General features: G+C 44.5%; 1 protein-coding gene across 1 annotated transcript in view; it reads left to right on the top strand.

Moving 5' to 3' along the window:
- Nucleotides 1–16,448, top strand: part of ITGB5 (integrin subunit beta 5) — a 113,148-nt gene that overhangs the window by 26,516 nt on the left and 70,184 nt on the right. The window contains exons 4-5 of the mRNA XM_005279823.5: nucleotides 7,430–7,679; nucleotides 14,889–15,057. Of these exons, the coding sequence (XP_005279880.2) occupies nucleotides 7,430–7,679; nucleotides 14,889–15,057 (419 nt within the window). The remainder of the gene's footprint in view (nucleotides 1–7,429; nucleotides 7,680–14,888; nucleotides 15,058–16,448) is intronic.

The following is a 16,448-nucleotide window of genomic DNA, read 5'->3' as shown; positions in this document are numbered from 1 at the left end:
AGTGTTGTTCTTTCATGTACAGACAGCATTGTTCAAGTGGCTAGGTATCTTTAAAGGGGTTTTCTCCTTTCTCAGTGACCACTGCAGGGGACAGGACACCTGATATAATAGACTAATCATCTGATCCTATACTGCAACTTCTGTGTTCCTCAATCTTTGATTGGGGATTTGAATAAGTTCTTCAAAACATAAAAGTGTGGCAGTATGGTTTAAAGAAAGAGCTGGTGACTGGTAGTCAAAACTTAAAAATGCTTATACTTAAAGGTGCTTTCCCTGACTCGCTGTGGATTGTTGAACTTGTCACTTAAAATCTGTTTCCCTGGGCCAGATTCTTCCCTCTTATTTGGATTCAATTCAGAATCTGGGCCCCTAGTGTCATCTCACCATAGTGTTCCTATGAGCTTTAAGTAGAGTTTGTAAAGGGTTTTGAGGTCTTAGGATGAAAGGGGTCATATTAGTGCAAGACATTGTTAGTGGTGGGGTGACACTGGGTGGGGAGTGGAAGCAACTAGTACTATGTTAGTCCCAGCTGAATGGATGAAAGCAATTGCATGTGTGGGTTGTTATTAAAATACTTCCACAGATTGTTGTTATGCACGTGGTGCTTTAGAAATACAGCCCCTGATCTTGCAAACAATGACATGCTGAGTTTGCAGACCACAACAGGACTTCAATGGGACTGCTTGCACAGTGTAAAGTTTAAGCACATGGGTAAATGTTAGTAGGATTGTAGCCATAGAGAAGACTTGTTCCCTGCCTTGAGATCTTACAATTATGAGGCTTATTCTTCAGTTATTTGGGTTATAAACACCCTGGGTGAAATCTTGGTCCCATGGAAATCAATCCCAAACCTCCCACTGATTTCAACGGAGATAGAATTTCACCCTATCACTGTAAAGTCCAGATGCTTCTCTAGAAGAGGGAAGAACACCATGTGAAAACTGCTCTTCATGCACAAAGGGAAATCCCTTTACTAACTGGAAAGAAAAAACCTGCTTGTTAACAGTGTTAGGGAGGAGTGGGGGAAAGGCTATTCTGTAGCTAAACCTCCTGTCACATCAATCACTTCCACTGAATGCATATTTAGTGCTGCAGGTGAAATCGTTACTCAGAAGAATCTCGCTCAGTGCAGGGAATAAGGAAAGATTGTAGCTTTAAATAAATGTTAGTGATTAAAACAACTCTTGCTCTCTAGGGAAGAGATGGAAGCCATTAATGTGTCTGAAGATTAAAGAGACATGGACTGAGTTGTACAGTGTGTTTAATGTACAGCAGCCGTGACAGATCTTAAATTATCATAGCTGATGATGTAAAATTAAATGCATATAATTAAAGTGCCTTCAGTTTGTGTGCTTCTCTTTAACCAGAGAGTCGAGAACCCCAGGATCAACTGGTCAAATGCCACCTCACTGGTTGTGCAGTATTCCCCTTCCCTTCCATGTATAGAACCGCTTCTTCCTGCAGCAGTTGAAGATGTTAGAATGGTGGGATCATTTTTGTAGCTGAGTTTAAAAGGTTTCATTCAAATTGGTTAGGTACAAAACTTTGTTTTTGAAAAGGCTGAACATTTCAGCAGGAAATTCATTCTGATTCTCACTTACATGTTCCTATTTTTTTCCTATTTAAAACTGTTTCTTACAGCACTAAATTCAACACCCACATCTGCAATTGGGGGCATCTGTTCTCCCACCAACCCCTTCAGTGTTAATAGGTATTGCACACATATCGTTCTCCCTGTATCACCTCTCCCCACCAATATATATTGGTAGCATGTTCTGATTAGCTGTTCACATTTAGCCATACTGATAACTTTGTTCACTTGGAGGCCCTATGCTAATTCATGCCCCATGGTGTAATGGCTTTCCAGCACTACAGAAAGAAAATTGTATTTAAACTGGAACTTAGATAGGATGCGGGAGCGTAGTTGCTAGTATGGCATGTAGCTTCTTTGATACTCTTTGGCTATGGCTACACTACGAGGCTTTTAGCAACACGGCTGTGCCACTATAGCTGTGCCGCTAAAAGGTGCACAGTGTAACTGCTGTTTGTCGGCAGGATTGAGCTCTCCCATCGACAAAAGACTTCCACCCCCCCGCGAGTGGCAGTGGCTTTGTTAAAGAGCTGTTCACACTGGTGCTTTTTTTCAGTGTATTTTTTTTTAATGTCCCTGAACGACAAAAGTTTTGCTGAGGAAGTGCCAGCGTGCCAGTGTAGACAAACCCTTTGTTTTAGAAGCTGCTCTCTAGTAGCCACAACCTACTGTGCAATTGTTAATATAGAAACTGCCCTCCTTTAATAGCCATGCCTTTATCAGGAACTCCTTCCTATGCAAGCCCCAGGGCAAAGCAGTTACATGTAATAAAAGGGGCCCTGCTTTGGAAGTATCTCTTGAACTAGAGCTGTAGGGAAATAATTTAAATAGCTGTGGCTTCTAAACCAAGCTGCTAAGTGTGAGTCTCCTCCTGGTTTTACCCATTGAATTAAATGGAGTTACTCGAGTGGAAGAGAGGAGAACCTAGGATCCACACTGCTTGACAGTGATGCTTCATAACAAGCATAGCTGCCAAGTTTTGGCAAGCTCCACATGTGATTGCCCCCCAGTGATAAGACACTGAGGGTATGTCTGCGCAGCCCATAGCAGGTTGGCAGACTCGGGCTTGCGCTACCACACTAAAAATAAAAATGTCGACCTGGGCTGGGAAGCTCGCTGCCCTGGGCTGTGTAGAATACTTGTAAACGTAACCCAGCATCTCAACAGTTTTATCATCAGCGATCTTATGACCGTCCTCGTAAGAGACAAAGTGTATAGAAGTCTCATCTTCCTGCACCTCCCATATCTACAGCACCATCTGAACCCCAACCCCTGCCGAAAAGATATTTTTGACAGGAGTTTGACAGCTGCAAATTATTTGTGATGTCACTGCTACCTGATCCCCACATATTCTTTGGGGGTTGTTTAATGCACTATTTTCACAATTGGAGTTCCATAACAACAGACAAATGGGTGTTAGATATCATCCAGTCTGGTTGTTCGATGGAGTTTACTTCCCTACCTCCTCCAAACCCCCCAAAACCCAACATCCCTCTTCAGGGACTGTTCTCATGAGAAGATTTTGAGGCAGGAAGTGGAATATCTCTTCCAGTGAGGAGCATTACAGCACATACCTCTTCAACATCAAGAAAAAGGTTTTTACTCTACCTACTTCCTAGTACCCAAAAAGAAGGAAGGTTGGAGATCTATTCTCAATCTCTGCCATCTCAACTGTTTTATTTGCAAACTGAGATTTCTCTGGCTTCAATAATCCCATCTCTGGAGAAGTACATCTGGTTTACAGCTCTAGGTATGAAGGAAGCTTACTTTCTCATGGATATTCAACCCACCCACAGGTGTTTTCTCAGATACATGTTGGGCCCTGACCACTTCCAGTACAGGGTGCTCCCATTCGGCCTCACCCCTCAGGGTCTTTACCATGGTCTTTGTGATAGTAGCAGCTCATTTCAGACAGAACAGCCTCACCATCTTCCCCTATCTCGACAATTGGCTTCTCGTTGCCAGAACATGTCAGGAAGCCTATGAATTGATGTCATTAATGCTTCAACTTTTTTCTTCCCTAGGAGTCATTGTGAACTTGGAAAAGTCTATCCTCACTCCAGTGCAAACTGTAGGCCACATAGGGGCCACCACAGATTTGGTCATGGCAAGAGCTTATTTATTGAGGGACAGGTTTCACATCATGAACAACCTGATAGATCAGGTTACACGCAATCCTTGAGCTCTGGTCAGAACTTGTCTTTCCCTCTTTGGGAACATGACTTCATGCACTTGCTTTACCCCATTTGCCAGACTCTACCTACGTTGCCTTCAGACATGGCTCCAAACAGTGTATTCACCAACCAAACACAGCATGAATACTGTGGTAACAATTCCTTCCAGAGTAACTCTGATGCTTTGGGGGTTCACCCAGACCAGTAAGGAGTTGTGCCACTGCCTGCTTTGGAACCCGGGGTGCTTCTGTGTTGTGCAGTTTTGGCTCAGATCCCTGCTCACAGCACAGTGGCCTCATCCTGGCTTCCACCAACCTGGTTACCTGAGTCTCCCCAAAACCATCCTACCTGCAGTGTCCAGTCCCTCTCACTGGACCCTTATAGAAGTTATCAAGTTCACGGCCTCTTTTACCCTTCAGTTTAATACACAGCACTGAAATGATTTTGTGATTAAAACAGGACTAAGTTTATTAACAGAAGAACAGATATTTAAGTGATAAATCGAGAACAGGCAGGTCTGGTTACAAGTAAAACAAAACAAAATACACTTCCTAGTGACTTAAACTTATTTTCAGCAAGTTACAATCTTTGTCTAAGGAGGTTTCTCATCTATAGTGAATTTCTATTTACTCTTGACTCCCAAGCCAAGAAAATCCATGTTTCAAGAACTCAAAGGGTGCTGCTCCCTTTTGTTCAGTATGTACTGGATACCCCAAAGTCTTTGAGCATTTCCTTATGTCCTCAAAATTTTTATATTTGTTTTCAAAGTCAAGAAGCCCTCCTATGGTGCAACAGGAATCAAATCACCCACCCTCTTGACAGCTTACCTTCCAGGTACTCCGAATGTCTTGGTGGACACCCTCAGCAGGCATTTCACCAAGCACAAGTAGGAATAATGCAATTCCATAGTGAACAGTATCTTCGCTCAATGGTAGAAACCCAACTGGGATCTATTTGCCTCCCAAACAAACAAGAAATGCAACATGCACTTTTCCAGAGGATCTCTAGGATTACACTCCCAAGATGATGCTGTCCTCCTCTCTCAGTCCGACCATCTGAGCTATGCCTTTCTTCTCTTACCACTCCTACTTCAGGTCATAGGGAAAATTCATCAGGATAGGGCATGAGTCATTTTCATCACCCCTATTTGGCCCAGATAATTTTAGTTCCTGAATTTCCTTCCAAACAGCATCAAGTCCTTTCCTAATCTCTTGACTCACAAGAAGAGCAGGATCAAGCATTTCAACCCTAAAGCGCTTCATCTCATGGCTCGGTTTTTGAATAGGCATCAACACCAAAACATTCTTGCTCTGAAGCTGTACCAAACCATCCTTAATAATAGCAGAAAAGGTTCTACTAGGAAATAGAAGCATTTTTCCATTTGGGCACAGCAGAAATACTTATCTCCTGAGTCAGCAGATATGCCCCTTATTTTGGACTATCATCTTTCTCTCAAAATGGCTGGGCTTTCTCTCAGTTCTATACGAGTCCACTGGGCAGTAATGAGTGTGTTCCATCCATCATCAGATGGTAATTCAATTTTCAGTAACCTGTTAATTAACAGATTATTGAAGGGCCTAATCAGAACCTTCTTGCCAGTAAGGAAACCTACTCCTCAGTGCGACCTAAACCTTGTACTTTCAGCACTCACTCAGCCTCACTTTGAACCATTAGCTACATATTCCATGTCTCAGTTGTCAATGAAAGTTGCATTCCTTATGGCTATTACTTCAGCCAGGAGGGTTAATGAGCTGGTAGCCCTGATGGCAGATCCTCCATACACCATATTCCATAAGTCTCTTTACGACTACATCCGAAATTCACCCCCAAAGTAATTTTGGAGTTTCACATAAACCAGCTAATCCACTTACCTGTGTTTTTTCCAAAACCACATTCATCTGAGTAGGAGAGGAGACTTCATTCCCTCAGTGTATGTTGTGCTCTTGCCTGCAAAGGACAAAAGCAATCAGAAAATCACCTAGGCTGTATTTCACTATAGCAGAATGAGTCAGAAGTCAAGCTGTAGTCTCCCAGAGGATCTCTAAATGGATCTTGGGCTGTATCCTGCTCTGTTACCCAATTGTTGCATCTTCCTCCCCCTCATGAATTGAGGGCTTATTCTACAAGAACTCAAGCAACTTCCTGTTCTTCAAGCAACTTCAGTGGCATAGCTTCAGGAAGTACCTTTACTTGACATTTGCAGGGCAACCAAGTGGAGTTCCAGCCACACGTTTGCGAGACGTTCTGCACTACAACCTAACTCCTCCACTGATGCGTTCTTTGGGACAGAAGTCCTCCAAATGACTCTGCTGTCTACATCCTCCTCCAACTTGAGTACTACCTGTCAGTCATCCACAGTGGAATACACACAGGGACAAGCACTCAAAGAAGAAGAGGAAGTTACTTACCTTGTGGCAACTGGAGGCTCTTTGAGATGTGTGGTCCCTGTCTGTATTCTACTTCCTACCCTCCTTTCCCTCTGCTTCGGATCTTTATTGGATTTAACTGGGGAGGTGGTTGGTGTGCTCTGCCCTTTATGCCCTCAATGTTGAGGAGGGCAAAAGTGCATGCACGATCCAACGGACACCACTTGCAAGAATTCTACAACTTCGGGTGCATGGAGTGCATGCACACACCCACAGTGGAATACAGATAGGGGCCACACATCTTGAAGAACTTCCAGTTACCACAGGTAAATAAGTTTCTCTTATAACTTACAGCAATCTTCTCTCTAATTCATCTCTCCTCCACTCCCAGTCTATCCAAAATGCTGCTGACAAGATCCATTCTCATGATCCGAGAGACTGGCAAGGTCTCCTCCTTTCTTTAATCTCTTTATAGACTCGTCTTCTGCATAAAGTCCAGACTTCTTGTTTTCTCCTCCTTGTCCACATCTCTTGCCCTCCTTTCCTCCCACACTCTTCTCACTTCTTCTGCTCCACCGAAGATTCTTTCTGGACCATTCTGTTTGTCTCTTTTGTCCATACCCACCTTGTACCTTCATTGACTATGCCCATTCTATTTTGAACCAACCGCCAAGCAAGGTTTGCCAAGGTCCCTCTTTCGATAGCCTTCTAAAAATCTGCTCTATTCCATGATGTATTCTGTGATCCACGCTACTTCCTTTTCTTTCTGTATTATTTTGGACCCAAGTGTGTATCTAGATTATAAGCATTTTGTTGTTTGTTTGACACAGTATATACAGTGCTGCATATATTTAGGTGCTACCTAAACTAAAAATGAAGGACTCCTCACCTTCCTCTCCAAAACTAGATGTAGATACAGACTAGAGTAACATTTCTCAGTTTACATACATGGGAATGGATTTACAAAAAGACATGTTTAGCCTCCTTTCCCTCTTCCCTTTCTTGCACATCTCCAGCTATTTCTGTGGTCAGTTTAGGGAAGGAATGGTATATATGTAGGAATGGGCTACAGCAAGAAAAGTGTGCTGCCTGGATTTTGCATATATGAATTTCACGTTGCAACAGGAAACTTTGCAGAACAGTTCATATTTTCAACATGAATACTTATGTCTATCGCTGTTGATGGTATTAGAAGCAGAATAAATATGGACCCAGATTCAAAAGGGTGTGTGTTGTGGTGGGGAACTCTTTCTAGAATGCAATTCTTTTCACTGCCTCCTAATCTTCTGCTCCTGCAGGTGACAAGACTTCCTTCCGAGTGCAGGTTCGTCAGGTAGAAGACTATCCTGTGGATTTGTATTACTTGATGGATCTCTCGCTATCCATGAAGGATGACCTGGATAACATTCGGAATCTGGGAACCAAGCTGGCTGAGGAGATGAGGAAGCTCACCAGCAATTTCCGGCTGGGGTTTGGGTCATTTGTGGACAAAAATATTTCTCCTTTCTCCTACACAGCTCCACGATATCAAAACAATCCCTGCATTGGGTAAGTGTTCTCTGGAGCCCCAGTGACCAGTTGTGAAGCATGCTTCAGTGGGGGTTTGGGGGGAGGATGCAGGCTGGGGGAGGCAGTGTTTCCCAGTGGATAGAGCACTGGACTATATCATGGGAGACCTGGATCTATTCCTGGCTCTGCTACTGGTTTGCTGGGTGCCTAGGGCAAGTCACTCCCCCTCTGTGTGCCTCAGTTTCCCCATCTGTAAATCAGGGACAGTAATACATACCTCAGTTTGAGCTCTACTGATGAAAAGTGCTATATAAGAGCTAGTTGGTATTATTATTTTTATTATTAGGCTGGCATATGTCATGTAGAGTAGGGATGCCAGGCAGTTTTCTTCGTTGTTGGCAGCATCCTTTTTTATGGTGACTTGCGTGATCTTTCACATTTGCAAGATGGATAACACCCTGCCACAGCTCTCTGGCTAGCTGCATGCACTATGTTAGTGATCATGCTGGATGAAATGATGTGTCTACTATGGGTGATTATGGGACTACTGCAGGCAACTGCTCAACCAGCATGCATCAGTTGCTAGTTGCCGTTTTCTTGCTGTCTTTCCTTTGACAATGGTTCCATAACACCCTTTCTTTCCATTTGGGTTACAATACTGAGCATTGTTTACGAACTGAGCAAGCAAACACAGCTCATTGTTTTTCTTTACAATGCATTTATATTCAGGGATAGCACTCGGTCCAATCAGCAAAATTCCCATATGGATTTTAACTCACCCTCTTCCTCTCCAACCTCATGGTGGTTAAGCTCTGTCGTTCCTTCAGGCACATCTCCAATTATGGAAAAATACAATATAAGGAGTCTTTCCATTGGCTTTGATGAGCGTTTTTGTCTCAGGCCCTATGTAATTCCACCCAAAAATATTCTGTGCGTTGCCCACCTACGTAATTCTCACTGCAGGTTCAGTGGTGTTCTCTTGGACCATTATTGAAAGCTTTGATTTGTTGTTGCTGTTTTAGAGTCAGCTGGATTACACACAGTTATGTCCAGATTTTCAGAGGTGCTGAGCACCCACAGCCACACTGTTGTGATGCTCTAGTGCTATACAAAGCAGGACAGCTTTTTTTACGGCTCAGGAACAGCAGAACATCAAGATGTGCAAACCCCCCACTTTATAACAGAATCCTTGGTGCAGCTGGATGCTTGGGTGAAGGAGCAGACATAGGTGTGGTTGGAGCAAAGGACCAGGAGGCGGGAACTTCTGAATTCTAATCCGGCCCTGACACTGACTCACTCTGTGGCCCTAAACAAATCACTTAAGCTTCTTTGCCTCAGCTTTCTTATTTTTAAAATGGAGACCACATTAATACTTGCCTACCTTACTGGGGTATTTGGAGTACTGGTCTTAGGAGGACTAACATATGCTTCTGAAGCATTTTGAAGATAATAGGCTAGAAACTGTTGCTATTTTTTTTTTCATTCTTTAATGATGCTGGGTATGGAGCGGGTGGAGAGAGCATGGATGGATTCCAGAAGCTATTGCTCATCCATACAGCTCAGTTGTTAGCTCTGCAGTCATTTCAGAGGCTTCCTCACTCTGGTGTGCTCTGCCTAGAGACTCTGGGCCTGATACCTCTCCATCTACACCAGTGCAAATTAGGAGTAAATCTGTAGAATTATACCAGAGGGAGACTGGTCTAAGTGAGAGGAGAATCAGGCCCTTAGAGTCTGGCTTGGCAGAAAAGGAGGGGCGTGTTAGTGAATTCTCTCACAGGAGTTTTGTTTGTTTGCTGGACATGTGAACGCTCCCTGTCCATCAATCCCCCACCCCGTTTGTTTTGGGGGCACCAGCTACATGTGGTGTTGTGCTGTTGTGAAAGAGGCCAGAAGCTCCTGCTTTAGACATGTGGGGTGAGATTTTCAAAAGTGCTCAGCATTAAACTAACACTCTCCCATTAAAGTCAATGATAAAACTCCTGTTTACTTCAGTGGGAGTAGTGTTAGATCAATTCAGAGCACTTCTGAAAATCCCACCCACAGCAACTCTTGACCCTTTGACCATGAAAATGTTCCTGGAGTCAGCAACGTCTGGGGAAACTTGTGGTTGGTTAATGCCTTACATTAGTAGACATGTTTTCATATGTGTAGCTTCCAAATTAATTGTGATGGTCTGAGGATGTGCTGTTCACATCTGGATTATCTCACTCAGGAGTTGACTCAAAGCGGGTGAACTGTTCTTATGAGCTTCTGCCATCTTAGGCCAAGGACCATAAAAGAATAACATTTCTTGTGAGATTTTGGCACCATCCAACTCTTAACTGAAAAACAGTCGCCATCTATTTTTGGTTTGATTTGGAACCAAAATTATAGGTCTGGCTTCAGAACCGTGGGTTCGAATGTGAACAGCAATCCTCAATTCAAAGATGAGACGTGCTGTTTTGGCTGGCCTCTAACAATGAAACTTTCGGGGGGGAGTAATGTCAGATGGTCATTGAAGGCATGTTGAATGGGCTTGTGTGAGTGGGTGTGCCGATGCAACTGCGCCCCCTTTGTCCAGATGGAGCACTGCACCAGAGTTCACTCAATCTGGAGGGACAGTCAGTCATCTCCTCTTGCCTGAGTCTCTGTGGTAGTCCCATTTGGTCAATGGAGGGTGTTAGCCTCAGGCCTGCTGGGGTTTGTGGGTTTCCCCCTTATAATTGGTGGGATCAGTTGGAAACCCCTTCTGTTCTTATGTCTCCCAAGGATCGGTTGGGGACCAGGCCTGCCAATTCCACTGGGTTCCAGCTCAGGGCCCTTAAACTATGCGGGCAGAATCCGGCCTCAGCAACTCCTCGCACTGTGCCCTGAGCTCCTTCCTACCTCCCTTGGTTTCAGTAGCGCTTTTCCAGCCTGTAGATGTGATTGTCCCTTCTCTGGGCAGCTTTTCAGTAGCCTAAAGGCTGGAATTTCCTTCTTCAGCCTGCTTGCTCCTCTGGCAGCCACCCCACCTCTCTGCACGCCAGATCTTTTATTCTCCCAGCTGCTGTGAGGCTGCCAATCAGGGTTGGCTGGCAGTTCCTGCATTAGCCCCTGGGTTGCCAGGCCAGAATAGGTATATAGACCCCATGACAGGTTGGTTCTCATGCCCATTTAATGTTGGTGTAACTCCATTGACATCAATATCCTTAGATCAGATTTAAGATTTGTCTGTAGGGAGACACTTTGGAAAATTAATCCAAATTAACTAAAGATGTGAATTTAACGTGGTTTAGTTAAACCGCATTAAACTCCTGTGTGGAGGCACTTATTCAGAATTAAAGTGGCCTTAATTCAATTTAGCTTAAAGTAAAGTATCCTGTGTTGCCAACTTTGGCATGCTGATGCAGCGAAAACCATGCTGGCTAAGGATGAATGCTTGGCTCTGGGGATGAATATTTTCACTCTGAAGGCTGTCCTGTGTCGTTCGGTCAAAGCCCATTCTTCTGAATGCTGTGCTCACCTGCTGCAGTCGACAAGGCACCAGGGTATAGGGATGGCTTATTGCCACGATGATATGGGATACTCAGTGCTTTCTACTTTCCCCCTGCAATTTGAGCACTGCCTCAAGCGTACATGCTCAGTCATCTTCACTGCCATTGTCTCACATTTCTGGCAGGCTGGGGAAGGGATTTAAATCAGATCTGCAAGATCTGGTTGAGGTACAGATAAGATGCGATTAAATTAATTGTATCCAGTGAAATGCAGTGCAAATGAAAAATACATTGGGAGGGTGAAGGGGGAATAAGAGGAAGGGGAACTAAGTGTTCAGTGAGAAGTTGGAAATTGTTGCAGTCCTTTAATTAAATCAGTCTAAAGCTGTTGCCATCTTCTTTCCTATTGTGCGCGCGTTCCTGTTAGATCGGACTATCTTTATATCATAACATTCTCCACACACAGATGCCTTTTGGGTTTAGCCAGGTCTTCGCCTTTATGAGGTGTCCTAAGCAGCTGTGGGGTTGGGAAGAGATTTAAGGGGAATTGAGAAATGAGTGGTTTGGCTGGAATGCCTGCTTCAGGGTTGTTCTTTCTCCTCTGTCTATTAATTTGTTTTCCTTTGGATCGCCATTGTACCCTGATTGCTGCTGTAGGAGTGGATTGCATTGCCATGTTTGCTTTGCAGAGCAGAGGTCGTTTGCTTGTTAGGGAGTTAGGTCTTTTTGGTTGGTTGTTTTTAGACACATGTAAAAACTCCCGAGCTCTCTGCCTGCCTGCACCCAAAAAACTGCAGCCAGGAGTGAAACCCTGGGAGCACAACTGTTTTGCCCCATTCCTAGCTTCCCAAGAGCAGTAGAGTTCCCACTCTGCAAGCTCTCTGGATACTGAGTTGCAGGTGGTTTCTGGAGCAGGATTTAGAGATTGCAGCTGATGTGGGGTGGCCCGTTTCTTTCAGCGCTTACTGTGCTGAGCTGGGTATGAGCTCCGAATCCCCCCAAACTCTGATCGTGTGTGTAAGTCAGTAAGTAACTAAGCAGGCTTTGGTGCTTTTGCAGTGTTAATGTGTGCCTTCTTTTGAGTTACATCCCAAGATCCAGGATTTGGCCTCTAAGAATATGAACAAAAATGCAGCATCACTCACCTGAAGATTTGAATTGTCACAGGGATGATATTAAAAAAACAGGACCTAGAAAACTATCATCTTTATGCAGCTGGCATGTACAATTTCCTGACATGTACAATTTAAAGGTTAGAGGAGCATGCTGTGATGATGAGTATATGCTATTTATTTCTATTTCCATGGTCTGTTTCTTATTTTGCTGCTGTCCAGAGCCCGTATCATTGGATCAGTCAGGTTCATGTCAACAAATGGAAATTTACGATATTCACAAACCTGAGGGTTGGGGGGAAACGAACACACCCAGTGCTAAATCAGCATCTATTCCCTGCCCTGATAGCCAGGGGCTCTGGTGAAGTGCCAAGACGAGCAGATCTCAAAGGTGAGAGGGTCCTCAGCTGATCGAACCTGACTTCCAGCCCCCGAGGCATTTTACTCAGAGCCAGCAATAGGAACCTCTTGCTGAGCCACAGACAAGTCAGGGCTTTGAAGAGCACAAACACCGTGAGTTGCCCCTATAAGTGAATAGGAACCCTGAGCAAAGGCTTGATCATAAGCGATCACACCATGCCATCCCCTCCACAGGTAGCAGGCCCCTCTGAGCTGTTGTTTATATCCTCTTTCTTGTCTTCATCCTTCCTGTGCTCCATCATGCATTTTAAATCAGAAGGCAAATATGTACATAGGAACATAAGAATGGCCATACTGGATCAGACCAAAGGTCCATCTAGCCCAGTATCCTGTCTTCTGACAGTCACCAATGCCAGGTGCCCCAGAGGGAATGAACAGAACAGGTAATCATCAAGTGATCATCTCCTGTCACCCATTCCCAGCTTCTGGCAAACAGAAGCTATGGACACCATCCTGGCCCATCCTGGCTAATAGCCATTGATGGACCTCAAGTATCAGAGGGGTAGCCGTGTTAGTCTGAATCTGTAAAAAGCAACAGAGGGTCCTGTGGCACCTTTAAGACTAACAGACATATTGGGAGCATAAGCTTTCGTGGGCATCTGAAGAAGTGAGGTTCTTACCCACGAAAGCTTATGCACCCAATACTTCTGTTAGTCTTAAAGGTGCCACAGGACCCTCTATTGATGGACCTATCCTCCATGAATTTATCTAGTTCTTTTTTTTAACCCTAGCGTAGCTAGAAACCGCACTGGATGATTTGTTCCCTTCTGTATGTAGCGTACCCAAGGTAGATGATATCATTGCACACAATACAATCACTACTATAAAGCGCACTACTATATGGATATGTACATCGCAGTGTGAAAAATACCTGAAGTTCAATTAAACGAGCTTATGCTTGGTCCCTAGAGACTGAACGTTGTATACCTGCGTACATGACTGGCAAGTAAGGAATCTGAATTCTCAGTGGGTTGTGTTAAAATAGAATCTTCGGCCTCTTAAAAGAATCTTTTAAGCTATGTTAAACCAAATGGTGCCCTGAATATAAAGCTGTCATCAAAGGCCTTTAATTGTTCTCCTGGGTTATTTTACAAGTTAATAATGAATCAGTAAAAGTCTTACTCTCTAGCCTCACTTACTTTAAACTCATTGTTTTTTTCCCCTCCCTTCCCAAGCCCCCCCCATGCATTCACTGTTTTTTTCCACTTCATTAACCTAGCACTAAAAGAGAGACTCTGTTTAGCTTGCAGAATGTTAGCTAATTGGGTTTGAAGTTGTTAAACTGTGAAAATCTCCAACCCCAGCAAAAGAGGTTGAGAGCTAAAACTGCAGTGCTTACACACATGTGATGTGTTTGTGAGACACAATCAATTGGGCTGAAGACATTAACTCCAATCAGAGCCTGGTGCTGGAGCCAAGAGCAGAGAGACATGGTAGAATTGGCACAGGGGCTGAAGGGCATTCTAATCCCACCTCTGCCACTGACTCACCCTGGGACTGGAAAACCGAGATAATAGTTACTCACCTGCCTCACATTGGTGCTGTAGGGATGAATGAGTTCATATCTGTGTGGTGCTTTAAGTGCAATATCACTAATAAGGACGCTTATCAATTTGGAAAACTGCTTAGGTGTCACGAATGTCACGTACTGTAAGCATGTAAGACACCAGGGTGGAAGTTCTCAACCAAGAGTCCACAGTGTTTCCTAGACATCATGCTAATCTGTGACATCAGCTGATCCAGAGCCCTGAGCCCTCTGGTTTATCATGCTCAGAGCTCTGGTTCGTTGCTTGTAATATAGCCATTTAAGGCTTTGTTTTGTCTTTCTAATATCACTTACATGATGCAGCAGCTAGTGTGCTGTGGATTCAAACAGTCCTAAGTGATAAAGCAATCCTAGCCCTATTATGCAGGAGCCAAAACTTAACTGCTAAGCCCATGTTTTCAAAAGTGGCCTCTGACTTTGCGTGCCTCGACTTTTTCCAGGAGAGCTGAGCAACCACAATTCCTGCTCGGAACTGTAGGTGCTTGGCACCTCAGAAAATCAGGCTCTTTGGGAAGTGTTTCTAGTTGAGCATCCAGAATTGGAGGCTATCAAATTGAGAAGCTGCATTGGAATGCTTGGGTTTGAGTGACTTGTCCAGAGGGATTTACTTGTGTTAGACTTGGGAACAGAACTCTGCAATTCCTGGCTCCTCATTCTGTCCTCAGGCCACTTAAGCACACCCCTTTCATTTCTATTTCTCCATTTCTGCTTCCAGTTACAAGTTATTTCCACACTGTGTCCCATCTTTTGGATTCCGCCATCTCTTGTCCCTCACGGATAAAGTGGACCGTTTCAATGAAGAAGTTCAGAAACAGAAGGTTTCCCGGAACAGAGATGCTCCAGAAGGTGGCTTTGATGCAATCCTGCAGGCTTCTGTGTGCAAGGTGAGCCACTAGTTGCTTATGCTGCTTGTGTTTTAAAGCACAACAAAAAGGAGGTCTAGGAGCTTTCCTCAACTTTATTCTTGCAATAGAAAAAAGACCTCCAGCGTGTGGTGATTTTTTGGAAATCACCATTAACTTTTGCAGAGAGCACATAACAAATATACAGTGGAAAGGGGAGGTTGTTTTTTTATTATTATTTTATAGATCTTTATGTATGGAAAACAACCATTAGTATCTTGCATAGTTCAAAGGGATAAAGAATGTGAGTTCTTGCAGATGTGAATTTAGAGCTGTAAGAGTTGATTCCATTGTCAGTTCTGTGGGTGCCCTTATTGAGTACCTTGGAAGAAATCTGCATTCTGTATGCTTGAGTGAACTGATGGAATTCTTTAAAGTGCCAACAATATATAACTGTGCGTAACACACCTGCTGAGTGTGGGTGAATCATATCTTCTTATAATGGCTGGCCTACATTGAGGGTAACAGCCAATTAGTGTTATTAGCTAATGGCATAACTCCTTTAACTCAAGCTGTTAAAATCCTGTGCTTTTGATGCTTAAAGTTCTGAACAATGTAGTGTATTAATTATATCAATAGTGTATTATTTGCTGTGCTCCAACAACACTTTCAACACTGTACAAAATATAGAGGGAGACACAACAACTGCTCCAAGGAACTTGAAATCTAGGGGCATGTCTATGCTGCAATAACAAGGCCTGATTGCAGCTTAAGTAGACATATCCGGGGTAGCTCTAATCTAGCTCATGTTTCATCGCAGGCTAGTCCCAGTAATTACCCACGGTTCTGGGCAGGCTTGTGGAGCCAACAATGAAATATGTTACTGCAGTTTCACTGCTCTGGTACCTGAGTTAGCTAGATTCAAGCTAGGTTGCATATGTCTATTTGAGCTGCAGTCACACCTAGTGGCTGAAGAATAGACAGAATGTTAGTAGGATTACCATATTCAAACATTTAAAAAAGAGGACACTCCATGGGGCCCCGCCCCTGGTCCCGCCCCACCCCTTCCCCGCCCCCATTCCAAGCCCTTCCCCAAAGTCCCTGCCCCAACTCTGCCCCCTCCTCTGAGCACCCCGCATTCCCCCTCCTCCCTCCTGCTCTGATCTTGGTTGGGGGTTGCTAAGTGCTTCCCTGCTCCCCACTTGCCCTGCAGCCCCTGCACCCCCCCCCCGCCCCTGCAGCCTCTGCGCCTGCAGCCTCTATGCCCCTGCCTGCCCTGCTCCTCCTCGCCCTGCAGCCCCTGCACCCCCCGGCCTGCCCTGCCCCTGCGCCCTCCTGCCCCTGCCCGCCCTGCTGCTCCTTGCCCTGCAGCCTCTGTGCCCCCTGCTCCCCACTCGCCCTGCAACCTCTGCGCCCCCCGTCTGCCCTGCCCC

This window comes from Chrysemys picta, chromosome 11 (assembly GCF_011386835.1).
Source record: "Chrysemys picta bellii isolate R12L10 chromosome 11, ASM1138683v2, whole genome shotgun sequence".
Lineage (NCBI taxonomy): Eukaryota > Metazoa > Chordata > Testudines > Emydidae > Chrysemys > Chrysemys picta.
The sequence above is the reverse complement of the archived record's forward strand: the minus strand, read 5'-3'. Positions and strand labels throughout refer to the sequence as shown.